This window comes from Musa acuminata, chromosome BXJ3-7 (assembly GCF_036884655.1).
Source record: "Musa acuminata AAA Group cultivar baxijiao chromosome BXJ3-7, Cavendish_Baxijiao_AAA, whole genome shotgun sequence".
Classification (NCBI taxonomy): Eukaryota; Viridiplantae; Streptophyta; class Magnoliopsida; order Zingiberales; family Musaceae; genus Musa; species Musa acuminata.
Genome location: NC_088355.1, coordinates 37,883,224 through 37,906,822, shown reverse-complemented (window position 1 = coordinate 37,906,822; position 23,599 = coordinate 37,883,224). Strand labels below are relative to the sequence as shown.

The 23,599-nt window shown below is 39.1% G+C and overlaps 3 protein-coding genes across 4 annotated transcripts; 1 reads left to right on the top strand and 2 right to left on the bottom strand.

Annotated features, from left to right (window-relative positions):
* The first annotated feature begins 52 nt into the window (after positions 1-52).
* On the top strand, positions 53-6,548 carry LOC103992413 (uncharacterized). Its single transcript, XM_009412095.3, has 10 exons — positions 53-464; positions 1,824-1,889; positions 2,673-2,853; positions 3,348-3,544; positions 4,553-4,603; positions 4,698-4,789; positions 5,506-5,618; positions 5,720-5,814; positions 5,945-6,049; positions 6,188-6,548. Exons 1-10 carry the CDS (start codon positions 132-134, stop codon positions 6,323-6,325), a joined length of 1,371 nt encoding a protein of 456 aa, XP_009410370.2. The 5' UTR covers positions 53-131; the 3' UTR covers positions 6,326-6,548.
* Positions 6,549-7,770: 1,222 nt separating this feature from the next.
* LOC103992412 (pyrophosphate-energized vacuolar membrane proton pump) lies at positions 7,771-12,391 on the bottom strand. The gene is made up of 8 exons (XM_009412094.3): positions 12,023-12,391; positions 10,228-10,802; positions 9,767-10,146; positions 9,599-9,685; positions 9,177-9,507; positions 8,479-8,889; positions 8,334-8,393; positions 7,771-8,243 (listed from the first exon to the last, which is right to left on the bottom strand). Exons 1-8 carry the CDS (start codon positions 12,273-12,275, stop codon positions 8,037-8,039), a joined length of 2,304 nt encoding a protein of 767 aa, XP_009410369.2. The 5' UTR covers positions 12,276-12,391; the 3' UTR covers positions 7,771-8,036.
* A 3,943-nt stretch (positions 12,392-16,334) lies between these two features.
* LOC135584705 (calmodulin-binding receptor-like cytoplasmic kinase 3) lies at positions 16,335-23,500 on the bottom strand. Of its 2 annotated transcripts, none has more exons than XM_065160422.1 (7): positions 23,041-23,500; positions 20,139-20,375; positions 19,785-20,038; positions 18,882-19,047; positions 18,715-18,804; positions 16,886-17,184; positions 16,335-16,741 (listed from the first exon to the last, which is right to left on the bottom strand). In XM_065160422.1, exons 1-7 carry the CDS (start codon positions 23,384-23,386, stop codon positions 16,532-16,534), a joined length of 1,602 nt encoding a protein of 533 aa, XP_065016494.1. In that variant the 5' UTR covers positions 23,387-23,500; the 3' UTR covers positions 16,335-16,531. The 2 variants fall into 2 exon arrangements, with proteins under 2 accessions (XP_065016494.1, XP_065016495.1); XM_065160423.1 differs by having other exon boundaries at positions 20,139-20,237.
* Positions 23,501-23,599: the final 99 nt, after the last annotated feature.

Genomic DNA, 23,599 nt, shown 5'->3' with positions numbered 1-23,599 from the left:
TTGCCAGATCCGACAAGGAGAACAAAAATCTTGATATCGGGGCGGATTTTGTCCATAAGACGCACACAGTTGTGGGGGGAGGCGCCGAGGAGGTCAGATAAGAGAGCGCGCTATCTCACCCTCTCGCAGCCATGGCGGCGGTTTCATCGGACTTGGCCACGGCCTTCTTCGGCCTCGCGAGGCGGCACACCGCCGTCGCCTTCAACCTTCGGGCTTCGATCCTCGCGGTCGCTCGTCGGCGGGCACCTGTATCCATCTGTGCCCGGGCATACGCCGTTGGGGCGAAGCCGGCGGTTGTGGCCGGCCCCGGACGGCTCGCGATCTCGACACGATCGCGGGCACACGCCCGACGCTTCGCTGCCTCTGCAGCCGCAACGGACGAGGGATCCGACCTCCTGACGAAGATTCCGCCGGACGACCGCATCCCTGCCACCATTATAACTGGGTTCCTTGGCTCCGGGAAGGTAAGGTGTCGAGGGCTTTGCTATCAGTTACCCCCTGTGCTCGCGGATGCTTCTATGTTTGTTGAAGTCACACAAAAAAGATTCCTCCCTGCCACCCTTTCTACGCTTAGCAACAGAAAAATCCTGTCTTGACGATGTTAGTAGAATAAAGATTGTAGAAGCTGGTGGAGGTAGCTTAGATATGCTTTTTTTCTTGTACCTGGTTTCTCCCTAATCCTTTGGGATTTTGCACTCTCTCCTGTATTAGATTACATAAGCATTTTTTTCTAATCCAGTGTCTATTTATATTGTTATTCTTCTACTTTGGATTCGTTTAATTGCATCCGTGTCATAAGGTGTTCTTTCTGCATCTTAAAGTTTGCCCTTGCATGAGGAGGAATGGTGTGTTGGCAAAGCAATAATAGTAAGATGTATAGGTTGATTTGTCTGACTCCTCATTTTCTCTACCCGCCAATAACATGTGCATATATTGTTTTACAAAGGATCCAGCCTGGATAGTAACTTCCTGTCCAAATAAGAGCTAAGTGTTCTGGTTTTATTTAAGACTGCATTTTTTAATTTACACTTTAGAGACCCCTTGGCATAATTGGAATGATGGGAGGAAGAGTAATTAATCTGATAGCACCATAGTCACTTTGAAATCCATGGCATCCATTTTCAGGGAAAGCATGCCTTATATCTTATTTTAACTTGGTACTAGTCTACCAGAGTAGCAAAAAAGGCTGTTTAGGTATCTTATCCAAATTCTGGTGGGCCTGTTTGCATAACAATCTTTAAATAAGAAAGGAGTCATTGTTGCCTGTTTGGACATTGTATTTTGGCTGCCTCAAGATTTTTTATTTATTCTTTATTCATAGAGGATGAATTCAGCAGACCTTTTCTTGTTCATCAATCACCTTTGTTCTTGAAATAATCTGACATTTCCTATGATCCAGTTTCAATCTTAACATTATGCGTTGAATATGAGGAACTAAGTTTTGTTGCCAAGAATGATACTTCATCTGATAAAAAATCTGAGGCTTCTGTCCGAATATTACTCTCACACACCAATTGTATTTTGTGTTGCTGAAACTGTGAAAACTGTTAATTGTTTGTTTGCTGATTCTTTGCTTTTATCTAAAGTCTAAAATTCATTTCAAAAATTACAAAAGGTGCTTGTAATTGATGAATGCCAACTAAATAATATGATCAAGCACCTTAACTAATTGACTGAATGCATTGCTAATCTAAGAACCCAGTAAAAATATGCCAACTAAATAATATGATATTATTTTGATCAATGTCTTTAGTTAATTAATTGCTACATAGATGTATTTGATGCTCCATGTAACTTGATTAGACCATGTTTTCCATTGACAGACAACTTTGCTAAACCATATATTGACTGCTGATCATGGAAAGCGCATCGCTGTTATTGAGAATGAGGTATGTCAGATAGTTCTTCAGTAGCCTATATGATCATGCAATTTGTCAGCAACCCATTGAACAACTTAATATGGTTGTACGGTACTAGGAATTTCTGATAATTCATTTTCATTTTGTTCTTCATTTGCAGTTTCTCTATGCATACTGTTCTTTGATGCTGAATGTTTTGTTTCTCAATTCACTAGAAAAGTTTTGTTTCTCAATAAGATGCACAATCACATAACTGATCATGGTTTGTTTAGTTACTGAAGTTGTGGCGTTTGCTTTTGTTCTGAAATGTTGCTGTCCTTGTCTATGATTGCCTTTACTAGTTTACTGGAACCTTGACAATTAGGAAAAAAAGAAAGAAAGTAAATACCATTACATTTTCTCAAGATACTATCATTAACATTTGGGGAAGGATAGGATATATGAACATAAGGAGAAGATTGGGCAAAATTGAACCATTTTTTCAGATTTAAACTGTTTTTTATTGTTGACATAGGTGACTAGAATATTGGCTATAGTTTCTCCGATGCTTCAGACATCCTATTGCATGTGAAAGTTTTAGTTGCTGTTTGTTTGTTTTTAAGTTGTCGGAACAAGAAAGATCTTAGTTCACTCCTCTGAAACATGGTAAATAACTTGGAAAATGGTTCCACTAATTTTGTTAAATCAAATCTAATTAACAGTCCAGGTTTTGATCTTTTGATGATAGGGTCATAATTTTTAAGATTCTATCTATTGGCATTTTTTCTTTGTAAAATACCATCTTTGCTGCTAAGTTCTTTGTTACTTTTACAGTATGGCGAAGTTGATATTGATGGATCATTGGTTGCTGCAAAAGCTGCCGGGGCTGAAGATATAATTATGCTCAATAATGGTTGTCTTTGCTGCACTGTTAGGGGTGATCTAGTTCGCATGATCAGTGAATTGGTTTCAAAGAAAAAGGGAAATTTTGACCATATTGTAATAGAAACTACAGGTATGCATAAAATTCTTGCAATGGAACATTCTTAGGATTATTTATAACAGAGTTATAACTTAGATCTACTCATTCGTCCTGCTCCTTGTGCATGAAATGGTCCATATGCAATATGTTTATGTAGAACTTGACATTACCAGATTAGGCTACATGTTCCTATGTTAAGTTTTCTGATCATCAGGTATCATGCATTTGTAGTTTATTTTTGTTTGTGTATAATGTGCAAGGGCTAGATTATTCTTGCTCTCATGGACCAATAGAGCAAGGTAGGTTCATTTAAAGGGTAGGGAAGCTTCACCTAAGAGGAGCATTCTTTTTAAATATCATCTACCACATAATTGGGTTTATTCGTCAGTGTCATGTCGTTCGAATATATATTTGGATAGCTCTTTTTTGCTTTTACAGAAATCTAGTTTATGCAGATCAAATTAAAAACTGTAGACCCTCCTTTTTCTGATTTATATTGCCTCACCTTGCTATTTATTCCTTTGCAGGTTTGGCAAATCCAGCTCCTATAATCCAGACATTTTATGCAGAGGATCAGATTTTTAATGATGTCAAGTTGGATGGTGTTGTTACATTGGTAGATGCAAAGCATGCAGGTTTTCATTTGGATGAGAAGAAGCCCAGAGGAGTAGTCAATGAGGCAGTTGAGCAGATCGCTTATGCCGATAGAATAATAGTGAACAAGGTAAATATGTCATTAGTTACTAAACTTACCTACACTTGGATGTCCTAATGGGTTCAGTTGGCATCAACTTTTTGAAACCCTTGCATCTATTCAATGTGTGTTTGTTCTCCTGTTTTTGTTTAGTGTTATTCAACTCAAATTATGAGTTTGATTCACAAGATAGATTTAGATGCTCTGTTCTAGAAAGGTGACCACTAACAACAAATAAATTTTGAGGCAAAACCAAAGGGCAGCCCAGTGCACAAGTTGTGGGGTTGTACATACTACATACAACTTTATCCTGTAAGCAGAAGGTGGTTTTTGTGACTGAACCTTAGTCACCTAGGTCACAAAGGAGCAACCTCATGGCGGCGTCAAGAATTGCCTTGTAACAAAAATTTTGAGGCAAAACTGGTAACCAAAATATTGTTTATTGAGACAATACATATCTTTTTTATTGGAGACTAAAATTTTAATATTTCCATTTAGGTATTAATAATTTTTCACTTGAATAAAGTCCTCTTGATACATGCATAGTTCAGCAATCCGTCATTGCAAATATATATCATGGTATTTGAAAGTTAATACAATGATCCTTTTTTTTTTAATGTGGAAATCATGGTTCTAGGCTTCTAGCCTTCTGGTTAATAATTTTGCTTGCATGTTTACTGACTCTGTAAATGATTGCCTGATTTGATTAAGTGTATACCATGTAAATCTATGCCAATAATCATGATTTAAATGGTGATTTCAATGGAAAAATAAGAATTAGTAAGCATATCATTGTGACTATGTCATAATTCGGGTTATTTCTTTGGGTCCAAGTTACTTAACAGTTGTTTTACATTAGAGCCATTTTTTATCTTGTTAGCCTAGTGGATACATAGTGATACTGTTACCAGCTCATTCTAACTTCTTCTCACAGCTCAATTTTAGGGTAACATATCTGGTACATAACTCATTTACTTTCTTTCATAAATGCTGTAAACTTGCTGATTATGAAACTAAATTTTCTCTGTATGATTGTAGATTGATCTTGTTGGGGAGTCTGACGTATCCTCACTGATTCAGCGGATAAAGGTTAAGCCTTATAACTTGGTACCTTGTATAACTACTGATATATACTCTTTCAGAGACTTCACGTGGTTCATGATATTAACATTCTTGAATGCAGAACATTAATAGCATGGCCTATTTAAAGCGAGCAGAATACGGAAAAGTTGATTTGGATTATGTTCTTGGGGTTGGTGGATTTGATCTGGAGAGGTTCTTGTCCTTCTCTTATCTTCTTTCGAGTTACTTAGATTGAGTATGACTTAATAAAGTGAAGATGATCACCGGTTTGACTAACTTTATATTTTTGTCTGGTGGTTGGTGTTTACCATAGTATATATTTGTGCATGTTGGACTTTTCTGCATGTAGATATTTGGACACTTGCTTTTCTCATTGGAACTTGGAGTTTGAATGACCTGCAATTGAATTAATTATTGTAAATGCAACTTGGTTATCATCTTTATATATAGAAGAGCACAGAGATGTTTGACAAAGAAAAGGTTTTTTAATTGTATTCCCAATTTCTGAAACTATTATTGGAATCTACAAGTTTGTTAGATGCCAACCTTCATTTTTGGTACTGTACCATTTTAAGCTGATTGTTAAATTTATGGCTTAGTTCCTCTTCAAGATCCATTATGTAAGCAGAAACGAAGACCAATCCTCTCTTTCCATTTATTGTTTCTGCTTGCGATCTTAATAAACTAGTCATTTTTAAGATTATATGTGATGTATATGTACATGCATCTTTCTTGTATGTGCTTGTGTTCATGTCTTCCAATGTGATGTTAGTGTGAACATTAAGTAGATTACTTTTATACTTTATTTCTCATTTTTTATGTGAGAACATGATGATCTGGTAGATGGTTATCTGATCTTTTAGTACCTGCTTGTGAGATAATCCCATATTTTTCTGTCACCTTTTCAGGATTGAGAGCGTTGTAAATGCTGAAGCTTCCACTGAAGACCATGATCATGATCATGATCATCATCATCATCACCATGATCATCACCACCATGATGAGCATGACCATGAACATGGTACGTTGTGCAACTGTCAACTTGGGACTACTCTAAAGATGATCTATGTTTATGAAGTACACTGCAGTTATCTAAAAGGTACTCTCGATCATCGATTGCAGAGCATCATTCTCATTCTCATGCTCATGATCACACCCATGATCCTGGTGTCTCATCTGTGAGCATTGTCTGTGAAGGGAACCTGGATCTTAACAAGGTCTGCTTCCGGTTTCCATTCTTCTGATGCCTTATACAAAACAGTGATAGTTACCAAGAAATTGAAATATATATTGTTATTTTTTGTTGGAGTGTTTAAAAGTTATAACATTATACAACACCTTCTGCAGGCAAATATGTGGTTGGGAACATTGTTGATTGAACGTAGCGATGACATCTATCGAATGAAAGGTCTCCTGTCTGTTGATGGCATGCCCGAGCGATTTGTGTTTCAGGTGTGTTTGGATAATTCTCTGGTTGATTGTTTGTTAAATACTAATGTAATTAACTTTCTCTTAAAGTTACCATAAGCACAAGTTGTAGAGGCTCGGAAAATTGCAACTGAATTTGACGTGGCATTTCCCATTCGACAGGGTGTTCATGACATTTTCCAGGGTTCCCCCGATAGATTGTGGGGCGCAGAAGAACCCAGGGTCAACAAGATCGTATTTATAGGAAAGAATCTAAATGCTGAGGAGTTGGAAAAGGGGTTCAAGAGCTGTTTGCTGTGATGATATTTCCCCAGTGGAAGGTCCATACCTCATCGAGGTAATGCATTATTCTTCCATTTCACCTCTGAATTTTGTCGTCCCAGAGATCAATCGAGTTACAAGTTTTTTTTTCTTTTTTCCTTTTTCTTTGTTGATCTTGAGATAATATGTTTATCACCCACGACAATGGACATGTTGCATTATCCTTACCATATAGTTGATGCTGATGACAGCTTAAAAGTGACTTTGTGTTCTTGTGATGCCCTATTACTAAGAGATTTAGAGTACACTATAACATTATCCTTACTAAGAGTTTTTACATGCGATTGATTCTTGGATAATTATGCAAATTTGTCATCAATATTTTTTGGTAAAATTGTGTAATGTATGTTATATATCTCTTTCATGTCAATAGTAATCTCTCTCTCTCTTTCTTCTTTTTGTTTCATTCTCTTCTCCTTTTATTTTCTTTATTTTTTTCTTTGAATTTTTTTTTCTCTTCTCTTCTCTTTTTTTTCCCCCTTCACTATGGTACCTTTTCTTTTTCATTTCTTTTTTTTCTTCGGATTTTTTTTCCATCATCTTCTCTTCTTTTTTTTTTCCCTTCACTATAGTACCTTCTCTTTTTTTTTATTCCTTCATTGTGGTACCGATCCAATCTTAATCGAACCAAGACTCGATATGGGTCGAATATAACTCTGGATACAAACCAAGACTCAGAGTATGACTCAGCTTTTCTTTCTTCACTATGGTAACCTTTGGATTTTTTTTCTTTATTTTTTTCTTTAGATTTTTTTTCATCGTCTTCTCTTTCTTTCTTTTTTTTTTTCCCTTCAATGTAGTACCGATCGAATCTTAATCGAACCAAGGCTCAATATGAGTCGACTCGACGGATACAGATTGAGCTTTTTTCCTTCATTATGGTACCCTTTCTTTTTTTTCTTCTTATTTTTCTTCTCTATCGTCTTCTCATCTTTTTTTATTTTTTCCTTCGCTTTGGTACCGATCCGATCTTAATCGAACCAAGGCTCAATATGAGTCGAATACGACTCAGATGCAAACCAAGACTCGACAGATACAGATTGAGCTTTTTTCCTTCATTATGATACCTTCTTTTTTTTTTCTTCTTATTTTTCACGATACGGGTCGAATATGACTTGGATACAAATCCAAAGCTCGATACGAGTTGGGGGATATAAAGACGGGTTGGATGTGACCCGAACACCTAATAAGGTGAGAAAACAATAACATAATTACTCAAGCAAATTTTGTAGGCTTTGAGTTTTCTTTTTTTGACCTTTACGAAATCAATCACGTATGCTTTGTATGATGATTAATAATATCAATTAATCTTAATTTCAAATCTTGGGTTGCATCATGTATGATGATGACATTAGACACCCAACTCCCTATAGCTATGGCCAGCAGAAAACTTATTGGTGAATCATTTCCAACTATCATCACCATTTAAAAGAAAAGAAAACTGTCAACACCATTATCATCATCACCGAGTACAAGAAAAGCTTGCTTGGCTCCAAAGTCCACGATGGGGCTTTGCAGGTGCCGACTTGCATGGAACTACAACACGAACTAACCATAAAGACGGAAAACTGGGTAGGCCAAACGGTTGACAGGGTGACAGAGGTTTGGCATCAGTAGCAGAAGAACATGGAGGTGGAAGTGGAGCTCGTGGTGGTGCCTCCTTACCACTCTCGGTCCTCCCCCTCCTATCTCAGAGGATCTTGAAGAGGAGGCCGCCGTGAGCCGCAAAGAATGGTGCGAACACGAGCGACTCCACCGCCATCAGCTTGATGAGGATGTTGAGCGACGGCCCCGACGTGTCCTTTAGAGGATCCCCGATGGTATCGCCGATCACTGCAGCCTTGTGGGCATCGGAACCTTTAGGGCCAAGTGCCCTCGCGTGCTCTGATGCACCAGCCTGAATGATACATTATTGACATCAACAATGGTTGCGTTTGTGTTCGGATGGAAGAACATCATCAGGATGAGAAGATATCAATAAAATTACCTCGATATACTTCTTTGCATTGTCCCATGCACCGCCGGTGTTTGATGCAGAGATAGCAATCTGTTTAACAAACAAGAACAATTATCGACACGATACGCACAAGATTCTCATAATGAAAACATTATGCTAGCTACTTTCCACATACCTGAACTCCGGAAACAAGGGCACCAGCAAGAACCCCAGATAGGGTCTCGACACCGAAGAAGGTCCCGACAATTAGGGGGGTGAGCATCACCAGAGCACCAGGAGGAATCATCTCCTTGATGGAAGCATCTGTGGAGATCTTAACACAGGTTGCATAATCGGGCTTGGCAGTACCCTCCATGAGCCCCGGGATGCTGTTGAACTGTCTGCGGACTTCCTCGACCATCTCCAAGGCTGCTCTACCGACGCTCTTCATGGTCATGGCTGAGAACCAGTAAGGCAGCATTGCACCAACGATCAACCCAATGAAGACTTTTGGCGTGAGAACATCCACTGTGGAGATTGCGGCTCTACTCACAAAGGCACCAAAGAGCGCAAGCGACACCAACGCAGCAGAACCGATGGCAAACCCCTAAGAGGGCAGGTTAGATATATATAAGCCTAAGATTCATAAACTACATTCTAGCAAGATACATGATTAGATCAAAGCATACATAAATCAAGAAAAGCATAACAAAGAGAAAGCATTCAAATCATTATGAATGCCAGGTAATAATCAACAAACAAACCAGAAAGCATCATTTTGAGTTTGCCATGATGATTTCATAACAGCTTTGCTCGCTACCTCCATAACATAAGTTGTCTTTCTAAGTAGATATGATAACATAATCGAACCGAATTATGTAAAGGTAACGACACCTTTCCGATGGCTGCGGTAGTATTGCCTGCGGCATCCAGCGCATCGGTTCTCTCCCGAATCCTGTGGCTCATTCCAGCCATCTCAGCAATGCCTCCAGCATTGTCACTGATGGGACCATAAGCATCGATCGCCAACCCAGTCGCAATGGTGCTCAACATGCCAAGAGCAGCAACTGCAATGCCATACATGGCGGCAAGACTAAAACTCACAAAAATGCTAACTGCGATAGCGAAAATGGGGATGATGACAGATTTGTATCCCAAAGCAAGCCCAAAGATGACATTAGTGGCAGCACCAGTTCGGCATGAGTTAGCAACATCTTGCACAGGGCTGCAAAAAGGACAGTGTAAGAAGAGAGCCAACAACCTATCGCAGTTTGATACAATCCATGGAAGGAATAATATTAGAAAGTGTTCCTAACCTGTACGCATTGCTTGTGAAATATTCAGTGACAAACCCGATAACCAAACCAGCCCATAATCCAATTGCAACACAGAAGAACAGCTCCCTAGCAATTCAACTACAGGAGGTAAGGTGTTGCTTAAAACCCTACTACTCTAATAAGCGACCGAGTTTGTATACTACTCACCAGTTCTTCACTTTCTTTTGCTCACCAAAATTGAAGATTGTGAAGGAAGATGGGAGAGCTATCCAGCTGACGATTCCGATACCAACAGTCATAAGAGCAGTGGAGATTATGAGCTGCCTCTTAAGTGCAGGCTCGATATCTTTCACCGCCTTTATTTCGAAAAAGTCAGTAGCAAAAAGTGTAGTGATCAGACAAACAATGATACCCATGGAGCTAATAAGCAGGGGATAGCACATAGCAGTGAAGTCATGGTTAATTCCAAAGGAAGAAATTGAGGCGACGACCAAGGCAGCACATGAGGACTCAGCATACGAGCCAAAAAGATCAGATCCCATCCCTGCAATATCTCCGACATTATCTCCAACATTGTCAGCTATCACCTGTAATTCGCATTTAGATGATTAGTTAGGGCTGAAAACAATAGAAGGTCACCGATAACAAGCTTTGGATGCAGAACTTACAGCTGGGTTTCGAGGGTCATCTTCAGGGATGTTCCTCTCAACCTTACCAACCAGATCAGCACCAACATCAGCTGCCTTTGTGTAGATACCACCACCTACTCTTCCGAAAAGAGCCATGGAGGAGCCACCAAGACCATAACCAGTGATGGCTTCAAAAAGGCCTTCCCAGTCATCGCCATAGTACAACTTGAATAGGTTGATTGCAATGTAAAGCACCAAAAGGCCATTTGCAGCCAGCAAGAAGCCCATGACTGCACCGGACCTGAACGCAGTGATAAATGCTTTTCCAACACCCTTCCTTGCCTCCAAAGTTGTTCTTGCATTGGCGTATGTTGCAATTTTCATCCCAAGAAATCCAGACACCACAGAGGTGATAGCACCAAGCAAAAACGACACAGTGCTAAAGACGGCATTTGCAAGTGCTGGCTTGCAGTACTTATCCTTGTTATAGGTGCATGGCTGGCTTTTTGTACTAAAGCCTTCCACGGATCCAAGAAAGAGGAAGATCAGCACCGCGAAAACAGCCATGAAGACTCCAACATACTGGTATTCAGTGAAAAGGAAGGAAGTTGCTCCTGTCGACAAGCATGAGGAATCATGTCAGCTACCTATTTAACGAGTCCAAAGTTAGCAAAATCTTAGTTGGTGAATCGAGTAAAATGAGGCAAAAAGAAACAACAAAAGAAGCAAATAATACAAAAGAATTGACTCAGTTTATCTGAATTTTGAACATAGTCACTTTATGCAGTAAAATGTCCGCAATCAACAATTCCGCATAATCTTCATTCATTATATGAGATGCTATCATAAGTTCTTACCACTAAATGCCCAAAATAGTTTCAAGAACCACAAAACACTTAGACAAAGGCCAAGATATCTACCATGCTAATGGAATTGACAGATCGAGATTTAGCAAACCATGGATCATAAAATTAATCAATTTAAACCTTCCTCGAATGTTGTCATTGACAAGTAGTCAGAAGCAGCAAATTTAGAAACAGAGTTCAGGCTACAGAACACAGGTGACTTGCATCTTATTAGTACAGAGATGAACAATGCTTGAAAAAGGTGATAAGACTATTGCACACAAGCACAGGTGACATGCATCTAATTGAAGACGCTGCTAAATCCTATGCCTACTTCTAACTTTCTCTCCAACTGCTTCTACCTTAGTCTCTCATACATGAGAAACTATATACACAATAGTAAGAATCACAAAACAGAGTGAAGCCAAGTGAATCAAAACATAAGAAACTATTTCGGTACTCGTCCAAAACAGTTTCAGGTTGTACTATAAGCCTTTTCAAGACCCACACGCAAAAGAGTTGTCAGATCATATTCATGGTAAACAAAGCACGCTTCTAACAACCAAATACAAGCAAGCATACTCATATAGCAAGATTAGATGGCCGCAGTAAAAGCAGTCTCCACATTGAAGAAAATGAAGTGAAGGATACCAAAACAATCAGAATACCAGATGATATCTATTACTCTGTTACAAAGAACAAGAAAAGGAACTCGTTGCATCACTGCTTCAGTCCTCAAGCTAACCTCCAAGCAACACAAAATCTATGTCCGTAGTTGGCCCAAAAAAAAGAGGAAATTCGGCATAAAAAAAGTCACAATAAGTCAAGTAAAGAATTCGGAAGAGACAACAAATCGAATTAAAGGCCCTTTTGTTTCCCCTTAAAAATCGGACTTTTATTATTACGCCCCATGAAAGCAATGATTTTTCGGACAGACTACTAGCAAATAGGAAGATAGCAGAGTAGGTAAGCTCAAGACGGGGACGAACCTTCGGAGATGGCGTTCTGGATCTCGGCGCACTTCACCACGACGTTGTGATCGTTGAGCCCCTCCTCCTCCTCGATGAGGAAGTCGGCGGCGAACCCGTTCTTCTTGTTACCCCCCGCGGTTGTCTGCCTCTCCGGCGAGAGCTTCACGGCCGACACCAGCATCCACTGGAGCAGCGCGAAGGCGATCCCGATGACGGCAGCCACCGGGATCAAGATCTCCGTTATCACGCCCGTCAGCATCGCCGCCCCCATTGGCGGTTCCTGTCACGTGAAGTCAAGCGGCAGCTGGCGGTGGCGACGTCGGTGAAGGAAGTGACCGACGTCGAGAGACAGGTCCGAGGGTATACGGTGACTCACATACCGGGCGCCTGCCAGGCCTTATATAGAAGAGGCCGGAGATCAAACGATGGAGGAAGATGGTTGATGAGAAAACCAAACTTAACGAGGGGTGTCTTTGAAACTATGTCCATGTTCATAACACATACCGGTATATCCGACCCAACACAACCCTCCGAAACCGTTACGTTACGGCATGTAAAGGTCGATTCGTCGCATGCAGTGAGCCACTTGTCCTTCGCGATCAGCGTACAAGTGGCACGTAACAGTTGTCACGATTATTAAGGCGAGGAAAGGGCGAGGAAAAAGACAGCGGAGATCGAGTGCAACGATATGGTCTTCGAAACTGAAAATACCGACTTTGACAGGGGTGTATCTGAAAAAGGGATAAAGTCGTTCTTGTTTTATGCGTCGCGGGTTTCGTGTCCGAGCCGTTTGATCGAGCAGAGGCGACACGCGTTACCACGAAGCTCCAACGTGTGCCGATCGGGTTGGTGGCAGGTGCCGAGTCGATGTCGGCCGTCGGATCTTTCGGGTCGGGAGATGATGGGGCGCCGGATAGAACCGAGTCGTGTCCGGCGCCGTGAGACGGGCCACGGACGCGACGATGAGGATGGACGGTGATGATGGAGGCAAGGGAGCGCGCGTGCAAGTTCGGCCGTCCGTTCTTCATCGGGCGGCGTGCACTCGCTTTTGGTTGCGTCGGAGATATCGAGGACTTCACCACCCGGCTTACGTCTTCATCTCACCACTCACGAGGCGGTGGTGGTCCCCAAGACCAGGCTGGTAGGGAAGCGGGTAGAATGGTAAATGTGTGTCGGAAACTCGAAATAGCTTTTTCTATTTTAGTCCATTTTTATTTAAACAATATATTTATTTACGCAAATTCCTTTCTTTTTTTTTTTCTCATCAATCCGCCCATTTTTCTTGTATTTTCAAAATGGGAAAAACATTGGAGAAAAAGATCAATATATGCTTCTATCAATGCGCCATCAACTTCATTTGACCTCGGTCAACGTGCCAAAGCTATAGGTGTTTGGTATACTTGCACTCCATGAAGAACACCATCAAGCAAGCGTGTCAATGGATTGCGTTCGATGCAGATATGAGTCGGATATGTGATTTATAATCCGAGTCGAGTCGTGTTGTTTGACTGATAAGGCCGATGATTAATACAAAAGGGTGTTAAAGACGCAACTAATCGTTCAAGAATAGAAGGTTGACCTGAAGAGTCATCCCTTCCAGATAGTCAACGGCAAAGGGGGTGGAGAAGGTTGTTTACGTCGACTAAGTCATCCATGAAAGCTACCAGGGATGATGTGTTATCTACAAAGAGTTTGGATTGGTTTGATGAGTAGATCAACTATAGATTTTGAGAGAGAGAGTGGAAGAGTAGGTCAAGTCAAAGCAAGAAAAGTCAGGTTATGGCATCATATAGCTAGCTACATTAGATTTGGAGTTGACCTTGTGGGGGTAGAACTAAATAGGTCAACTTGGCCTAACTAGCACCTGCATTGAGCCTAATGAAAGATTAATAGACTTGCAAGTTCTAATATCATGATAAAGTCACAAGATAAGCTGCTGATAATACAAAATTACATTTAAATATAAGACAATCAGCATTAAATTTTGGATCTATGCAATCTAAAATTTGTAGCATGACATGGAAGCATAACAAAGATTGCAATAAAGATAGAACATATTTGTCACTCAAGAAAAATAGCAAAAAGAAAAAGATTGCTAGTGTATGAAGAAGATAAGATGTCATGCGACGATTGGGTTATTGGTCATCATCAAAGGGTCTTTATCGGCATATATTATTCACACCATATATATATGTGAAGGAAGAGATGAGCTTTACCAGTTATGACAGCACATCAACCTAATGCAGTGCATGGCAACAATGGAGCTCAAGAATACGTGAGCATCAAGACAAGAACAAGAACTCCTGAGGTTTTGGTTTCTATCTCATCCATGAAAAGTCAATAGCTAATTAGCAGTTGCAGGAAGCTTACACATGCTGACAGCTCATGGCTCAGAGCTTGAGATGGGAGATGCTCATCCTGCTGTTGCTCGAGAAAATGACACATCATCTTCTCTTCCTCCTCCTCCTCCTCCTCCTCCTCCTCAGCTTAACCTTGAAATCCGAATCATGGTTTGGCAGACAAACCTGCCTGCGCATCAAACAAAAGTGTTCTCATGGCATGTGATATGATGCTTCCAAGATGAATAAGATCCCCACTGATCGAAAGAATGAAGAAAAAGCAAGCTTATTCTCTCTCTCTCTCTCTCTCTCTCTCTCTCTCTCTCTCTCTCTCTCTCTGTCTCGCTACTGTACTTGCATGGGCGATAGGGACCGTGGAATTAAACCATTTGCCTCCCTCACATGCAGACTCCCCCACCTAAGACACAGCCAATGGTTTCTGTGTGCAGTGTGTTGATGCAGTGATGAAGCAAACGATGCCATCACTGTTGTCGAGCGTTGTGGCGAGCATAGGCAAACATGAAACCGGAAGTAGATGCACTACAAACCACGCCAAAGCAACGGAGCAAAAGGAACGGGATGTCTACGTCTGCAGTGGAAGCCGTGGCTTCAGCGACGAACGATTGCGAGCTAATCGATCGGTGTGATGTCATTTCTTTGACAGCGGTGATGTTTCTAGAGTTGGATCGCGAGTGGGGATTGGACGAAGTCATTGTCAACCAAGTTGGAAGTATAGTATATATCTGACACATGTCTCACACAACTTCCTTGATATGACAGAGATCGTATAATATATATATATATATATACACAGAGGAAAAGACTATTACGTCTTTGTTCCATGCGTATGTTCGCCGTTGCTTTAGCTTTAAGCTTCGTCGTCATTTGTTCGCCACATCATATCGTGTCTCCCGAGAGCTTTGGATGTTCGTTTGGGTCACTCAATTAGTTAGGTTGCGAATTCAATACTAATTCACAGTTAATCCGACCAATGAGAAGGATCCAACCGATTCGAACTCAACCTGATTCGATTGGACGATATATTCTTTAAAATATCATGAGACATTCTTCTGTTTTTTTTTTTTTTTTTCCTTTTTCTGATGCTGAAATGTGTTGATTTAAACGTTTTTATAATTTGTTTTACAGATTTGGGTGGCTAAAGAACTAACAAAAAAAAAATTCCATGGTTTTAGCATCTTATTAATTCAGCATATTTCAAAATTAAAAGGAAAAAATTGTAATCACTATGAGTGGATGGTCGACAGGAGTAGATTGTGACCCCTAAGGAGGAGTTGTGAGGTCAAAAGACATAGCAAAGGGCAAGAGCAAAAGTTCTGTATTGTTCTTCAAGAGCACATCAAATATATAAATCAGTTGATCTTATGCATACCTTCTCATCCATTTGCAAGTCCAAATCAACCAAATATCTTCCTGTGACATGATATAAGCCACCATCCATTCAGATGTATCAAAAGTTTTTGGAAAAGATGGTTTCTGTTGTTGCTTCATGCGCTATGATTTATCATCCAATATGGACAATACAATATAAATCAGTGCTACAAGAGACCAACATGAACAATACATATCGATTTATTAATACACCCACCCTACTATACCATATACCATGTATTGGCACATCAATACATATCGATTTATTAATACACCCTACTATACCATATACCATGTATTGGCACATCGATATGATTCGATACGCTATCATACTGATGTGATGACCGATCAGATTGATAAAACGAACCATGCTTTTACCCTAACAAAACAAAAAATTTCTCTTATCAAGCATTAGAAACTTCATATGCCTCAAATAATTCCAGCTCTTTTTTCTCTTATGGTCATCCTAGTCCTGCTTGATACACTGGTGCTCCAGCACCCAGGAACCTGATGCATGGATTCCTGGATTTCATAGTCAAAGTGTGATTTCCATGACTTCATTCAACTTCAATCTTACAAGCCATCTGAATCAAACAAGAAGGTGAAAACATCCCAATGATTAAATTACAGAGCACAAGCATCATAAAGACTGCACATCTTTGATACTGAGTTTGTTCTTAACACACTGCAAGAATGGTCCAAAAGGCAATGTTCAACACAGAGGAGTAAAACTTGTATTGTTCAAGTAGCAGAGTCATTAATTCAGTCACGCTAGCTTCTGTACATGTGTGTTCTCCTTTTATGTTCTCCTGCGACTCCCGCCATAGTCTTTTCTTATTTCCCATAGCTGTTCTACAACTTCTCTCATGGCTGGCCGGTCTCTACGTGTAGGCGCAGCACACTGAAAAGCCAAAGCGAATATCTTCTGTAGTACCTCATCTTCTACCACTTCCCGCAGCCGAGGATCCAGTATTTCTCTCTCATTGCCTTCGTTATATTTGCTGAAAGCCTGCATCATGAGACTTTCACACATTTAATTCATATTGTAATCGCATCTTCAATTCCCACTGCCTTCACAAAAACAAGAACACTAAAGATATCATGACAACCTAAGATCTGTTATGAAACCACCAAAAATTTTGAATAAGCTTACCCATCTTACAGTAATCCTTTCCTCATATGTCCTCTTTATTTCTACGGGGCGACGTGCCGAAAAAATTTCCAGTAGCAAGATACCAAAGGAGTAAACATCGCTCTTTGGTGTGAGATGATACGTCTTGAGGTATTCTGGGTCGACATACCCGGCTGTTCCTTTGACTCTGGTCTCAATGTGAGTCTGGTCTGCTTCTGTGGGTCCTGTTCTAGCAAAGCCAAAGTCAGCTACTTTTGCTCTAAAGCCTTCAGTCAGCAGAATGTTTGATGACTTCACATCGCGATGGATGATACTCTTCTCTGGCAGAACACCACATCAGAAAACACATCATTAGAGTTCTAGTGCTAAAGGGCAACAAAGATCTAGTAACAATGTGCTCAAACAATTAGAGTGATTTATATTCTGGGAGACACTATCTTTAAATTAATTTTCACAAGAAAAATCAAACTATTTAGTACAATTTGAATGGATGCTTTTACACTATTGAGCTAGGTAACATCACTAGGCAACCCAAGAGGCATCATATCTTTTTTTTGCAAATTCTGGCTTAATTTTCTTTGGCCTTCTAGTATCTGTTTCAGAAGATCTAACTTGAACTAGTTCACCATGCGTCTGTAGGTCAATTCACACATTGACAAACCATCTTTACATGATTTTTCATCATTTTAGCCACAACTGATGCATCATCTGTAGGAAAGGCAATGATGGTTTTAGCTTTTGGCATAGCAGGCCTCCTATAATATGATGACTTCTGACAAGTATAACCACTATTCTTATTCTATCAGAAAATACTGTTATAGTACAATGAGATTAATTTTGACTTTCTGCTTTTGTTAGTGTGAAAATTAAACTAGAAGTCTTGAACATATGTACTTGAGAGAGACTGTTACCTGTTTGGATTCTTTGTCTTTCGATTAGGAATTTCATGCCTACATCTATTTGGAAATCATTTAGAAGAAGATATGTATATGGGCATAAAACAAGCTACAAATTTATATAGAACTAGTGATGGATATTGAGGAACAAATGTTCTTTTCATGATAAGTGGCCTTATATATGACTAGTGTCTGGAATAATTATATTACCTTGACTTGCATATGTATAATATAGCAATACTAGATACAGATTGACTCACTTCCTTTGCCAGTTAGTAGGGCCCTTACGGATTGGCATGTTCAAATCCATTGCCTCCTAAAATTCCAAACAAAATTTAAACAGCTAAAACTTGCCAGTCTAATAAACCAGAAATTTCATCATGTCTGTTGTTACATATTGGCACATTTCTATATTTCATCAGTTCTGTTGCGGTGCCAGAAACCCACAGCACATTTCCACCAATCAACATGTCCTTAAGTCTTATATAGAGATCATGTGTACGACATGCATACTATTGGCATTTAACATTGTTCAAGTGTTCTATTGATTTTAAGTATTTGAACATGTTCCATAGTACTGACAAACAACAGGTGGTATCCAATATTGGCCACCAATACGACACAAAGGCAAATTTTTTTAAATATCCGTGATTCACATACTTGGCAATATTTAGGTATCTGAAGGCGCATAGCCACAAGCATTACTATAGATAACAACACAAGCATGTGACTTTTTGCAGTCTAAGAATGGATGCAAGACAAAATGCCTTTCTGTAAATTTATTAGGGATGTAACAATAAATAAGTGAAAAGAAGCCTTAAGGGGAATCTAATGGTCAAGTTAGCAATCAGTCTTCTTTGGTAGAAAGAAGAGAAAGAAAAAGAGAAGGCATATCTCATGGATGGCAAGCAAAAATCTAACAGGAAGACATGTATATGAGAGAGTAGGTCTCACCTGCATATATATGAAGATAAGTCAACCCATGAGCAACATCAATGGCTATTTCTAGCCGCTGACTGAAATCCAAAATCTTCCCATACTTACCTGCCAAATCAATTAAAATATGTGGTAACTTTAGGATAATCTATGTATTGTTTACTGACTATTAATATGCATCTTACCATCCAAATGGTCTCTTAAAGTACCATTAGGAACATACTCAGTAATGATAATCCGTTCATTTCCATTATGAGTGTAACCGAGTAACCTGACCAAATTTCTGTGTTCGATTTTGGTGAGGAGTTCAACTTCATTTCTAAACTCGGCTTGTAAAACAGCAATATGTTCCTGTCAAAAATACGAAGTGTAAAGAGCATAGCCATGTCCCTTGAGAAATTGTAAATTAAGGTAATCTCAAACAGCATCTCATATAACAACATTGACTACATGTTAACTTGCATTAACATGTGTTTTACAGTACAACTTTGAATTAGTTGTTGCATAGACAAGGAATTGCCAATATAAGGGAAATTTTAGCAACCAATAGTAGGAAACATATCTGACTCTCAACAATATAAAGAATATTGAATACTTAAACTAATAGTTACACATAGAAACACAAAATAGAAACTAAATTTTAAATAAGATGATACTAGTCTTTTGGCATTGTAACAAAAGACAGATGAATTTATAATGCATCAACCGAAAGCAACATCTGATTTTAAGCAAATTATAGAAGGTAAGTATATATTTGGCATAAATGCATTATGGTGGTAAGAGTAAATGTTTTTAGTAGATGCTGCTTCACCCAGAAATAGTTACATAATCATTTCATCACATAATGTTTAAATACATTATATTAGCAAAACAGTTACATTATATATGTCGTTTGATAGACGAGAGCTACTCCTGACTGGTTGCAAGAACGAACCTGATAATATGTTAAGAAAAGTTACTCCAAATCTAACCATATAAGTATCACATGATATGGTTATATACTTATATGTACTGTTATAAATGTGACTAACATGCATACAATAATGAGCATATACAAGTTCTTCAGTTGGATTAAAATTTAAGATTACCTTCTTTGCTCGCTTAATAGCAATAACCTGCCTGTCGGGCAACTCAGCCTTATAGACAGTTCCAAAACCACCTTCGCCTATAACTTGAGAAGGTGAGAAATTATGAGTAAGTTTGACGATCTCATTGAGGCTGAGATGTGATGGCTCAACTTTACTTGGCTGTGGAGACAATGAAAACCGAGATGGACTAGGGGGTACTCTCAGTGGAGTTCCTGGTATCCTTTCTGAATTTGATCTTAATGCAAAAGAATCCACTGCAACAGAAAAAAAAATTTCTTTGGCTTACTTTATTAATGAACACAATTATCTCTGTGTAACTTTTATTAACGAAAAAGACTGACTTATTTTTCTTACATGATCCCGAATCTCCACCAAGAACAGGATCCTCACTAATGTCCTTGCGTTTTGAACGAAGACAAGGACAAAGTAAACTGCAGCAGAAAAACAAAGCTCCTGAAATGGTTAACATAACATTATCAGGCGCTGCACTTAAAATATATTGTTGCTCCTTCTTTCGCTTTAGCTCATCAACAGTGACGGCATCTGACAATGGTTGCAGAAATTCTCTCCCTTCTAATCTTAGCAGGTCCACTACAAATCCAAATTAAGATAAGCTAATACAGATGACCAAAATTATGTTGAATTTTTAAACTCTGTATTAACCAGGAAAGGTCTAATTTCATAAACCAAGCGCATGACAAGTGTTTAGAAGAGGCTAATGTACTGAAATTATAGTTTCAGCATGAAGTAGAAAATGCACCTAATATAAAAAAAAACACTCGACCAGTGGAATAATAAAAAAATGAAATTTATTGGTAACAAGGATCCCCAAATTATTCAGTTTTTTTTTCAAATTAAGAAAGACCCATGTAAAATGCCTCCTCTAAATATACTTCCAACCTTCATGGATTTTATCAATATTCTTTTATGTTAAAGCATGCAATTTCTTCAGTAAACACTATTATGTAATCCTGCCTACAACGAGGCATCAATGAGGTACTACAAATAAAATTCCTTCACAGATACGGTCAAATAAGATTCCTTTGTCTATTACCCAATCTCCATGACTACCTGCTATCAAATAGTCATATAATTTTAGTTGTGTGGTTTTCTCATTCCACAGATACACTGGTTTCACTGTGTAAAGTACTCTCCTTAAAGTGGGACACACATTCACTACATGCAAATATTTATGACACTATTTGGAGTGTGAAACATATAAATCTCCAGATCTAGTTATCATCTTAACAAGGCGAGACTATGGCAACTAGTTGTGTCTTGTGAAGATGTAAAGCAACATAGTCAGCCCTCTAAGATGGATTACCTAGGATTGATGTCGTTTGCTAATGCTGGATTATTACCTTCATCTTTTAAATGAAAATCACTGAAAAAATCTCCAAGATGGAAATGGTTTTTATAGGATCTCCACTAGATCTCTTACCAAAGTTACTATGAGCAACTGTATTAAATTGCCCACCCAATGTAAAAATTTAGACTTAAGCATCTCAAAGAACTGATGAAGCATCTCTATCTCCTATGAATAAATCTCTAGAAAATGATGAGTACCTCCTTACAGTACATAGCTCAGAGTTATAGATAGGTAGTGCACATCTCTTGCTGGTCTATTGTCCCTGAGGTTCATTCTAAGAACCAGCTTTATTCTTCAGTATTAGGCACTGCTGTGATGATATCTTTAGTATTTAGAAACATGTTCTAGGTTTCTTACAGTGCCTTCACCTCATGATCTCCAGTATGCTTTTTGTGCTATTTGTTGTCTATTTATGACTCAGATCCAATGCCTTCTAAGCTTGATAATTAGCCATCAGAGAAGGGATATATACTGTGCTTATCCGATTTGTCGACAGGCCTGTTAAAAGATAATAGCTGTTGCTCCTCTCTTTATCAGATTATTTAGATTAAAAGTGTGTATTATTAGAACTAGCTATAGTTAGGTGCACCAACATATGGAAGGTCAGTGTATTACTTGTCAAGTTGATCATTGCCTTTGAGAGATCTTACTTTGATGTGGAAACATTAAAGGTAGCTCTCTAATCTAAAATCTACACACTGCAATATCATCGTGAGTGATGCTTATGTCATATGTTTCTGATTTGATCAGACCCATCAGTCTTGGATGAAGGGAGAACTAGTGGACTTTGTCCCAACTTTTGCTTAGATGCATAAAGGTGCTACTCTAATCCCGACATAGAGAAAGGAGAGGGAGGTTGCATTAAGAACATAAAGTCAGCAATAAACTTTGTTAGAAAAATCATGAACAACAAACAGCACCCAACTACATCGTCACGAGATGCAATAAGTTTATTCAAGTTTTTATTTCAATATTAAACTTTTAAAGTATTATTGAAGGGATTTCTGTGACAATATTAGTAAGCTAAGTAATATCTCATTCATGACTACTATCAATTCCAACTTTTGCGAATGGATAGGATATCTTAAAGTTATCAAGATGATTGATTCAGCAATAATGTTATGTGATGAATTTGTTAAAACTCTACAACAATTATAGCATAGAAGAGGAAAACCTTACCTATAGAATATGTAGGTTGCTAATTTGCATTCCCTCACTAATTTGCATTCCCCAAATAGACCATCTATTACACAATTTGTGAGGTCCTGTTAGCATTCAGCAGTCCTCTAACCATATTTCGTTATCTTGGCAATCACTAGATGAATTGATCTGTTAACTAGGTTCCTAGATTGTCCTCTTAGCTTTCAACTTCAGTATGCATCTATCACTAGATATTAGATAAAACATGCTACTATACTCTAACCCAAGCGAGGTTTCTATAAATCAAAGTTGTAAGATGGAGTTCACTCTAATGATGAACAGCCAATAATATGAAAAGTGTCTTAGATTAGGACAGAAGAAGAGTATGAAGAATTTTCATTCACATGCATCCAGAAATCCTTCCTCATTATAAAAAGTCCAACAATCAAATTGCACCTTCTATCATAAATACTTGATTTTCATAAGTTGTTCTCAGTATTTAACTCCATGAATAAATTATTATAAGTAACTTTGTTTATACTTGAAACTCAATTTTATTAAATTATAAGTAACTAATTATTCCCCGAGAAGAGACTACCAAAACCTAATGTAAAAGGTTTCCAACAGAAGTAAAAACCTAGAAGACCAATTCTCTGAGCAGCACAGATTTCATGAAGAAACTATTTCCGATTCTACTTAATTCTACACAATCTCAATGCATAAGCACCAGAAAAGGAGAAGAATTACCCGAGGAACACGCATCACTCTCCTCGACGGCAAAGACTGGCAAGTCCAGGCCGCAGTAGTCCTTGCCGAGCCTTTCCCATTCCTTCGCATGAGACTTACAAACCGAACACCCGCTCGCTAAGTACGATACCAACTCTTGGCACAAAGAAACAGAATCGTCCACCTTCTTCCGACCTACAAAGAACTCATACCCGTCCGGCGACCACGAATACCAAATCCCAGCAGATCCGCACTCCTTGTGGACGGTCAAAGCCGACCCGGCGACGGAGCTGAGATGCAACTGTGCCAAGATCGACAAACCCAGCAGGAAGCCAGACATCAGCGAGGCATACGCACCACAATCCATCGAGAAAACCTAGTCTTCATCCGAGGCCGGATGCAACACCTCGATCGCCCAATCTCCGCAAGATACACATGAATTGAGGTGAGATTGAGAGACAGAGTCTTCTTGGAAGACTTGACCTGTCCAAGTAGTACATTAGTAATCGAAAGGTGTTTTGTGGCGGCGATTGGGCCGCTTACTGATCGCCAAGAGAAACGTGTACCCACGTTCTCACTG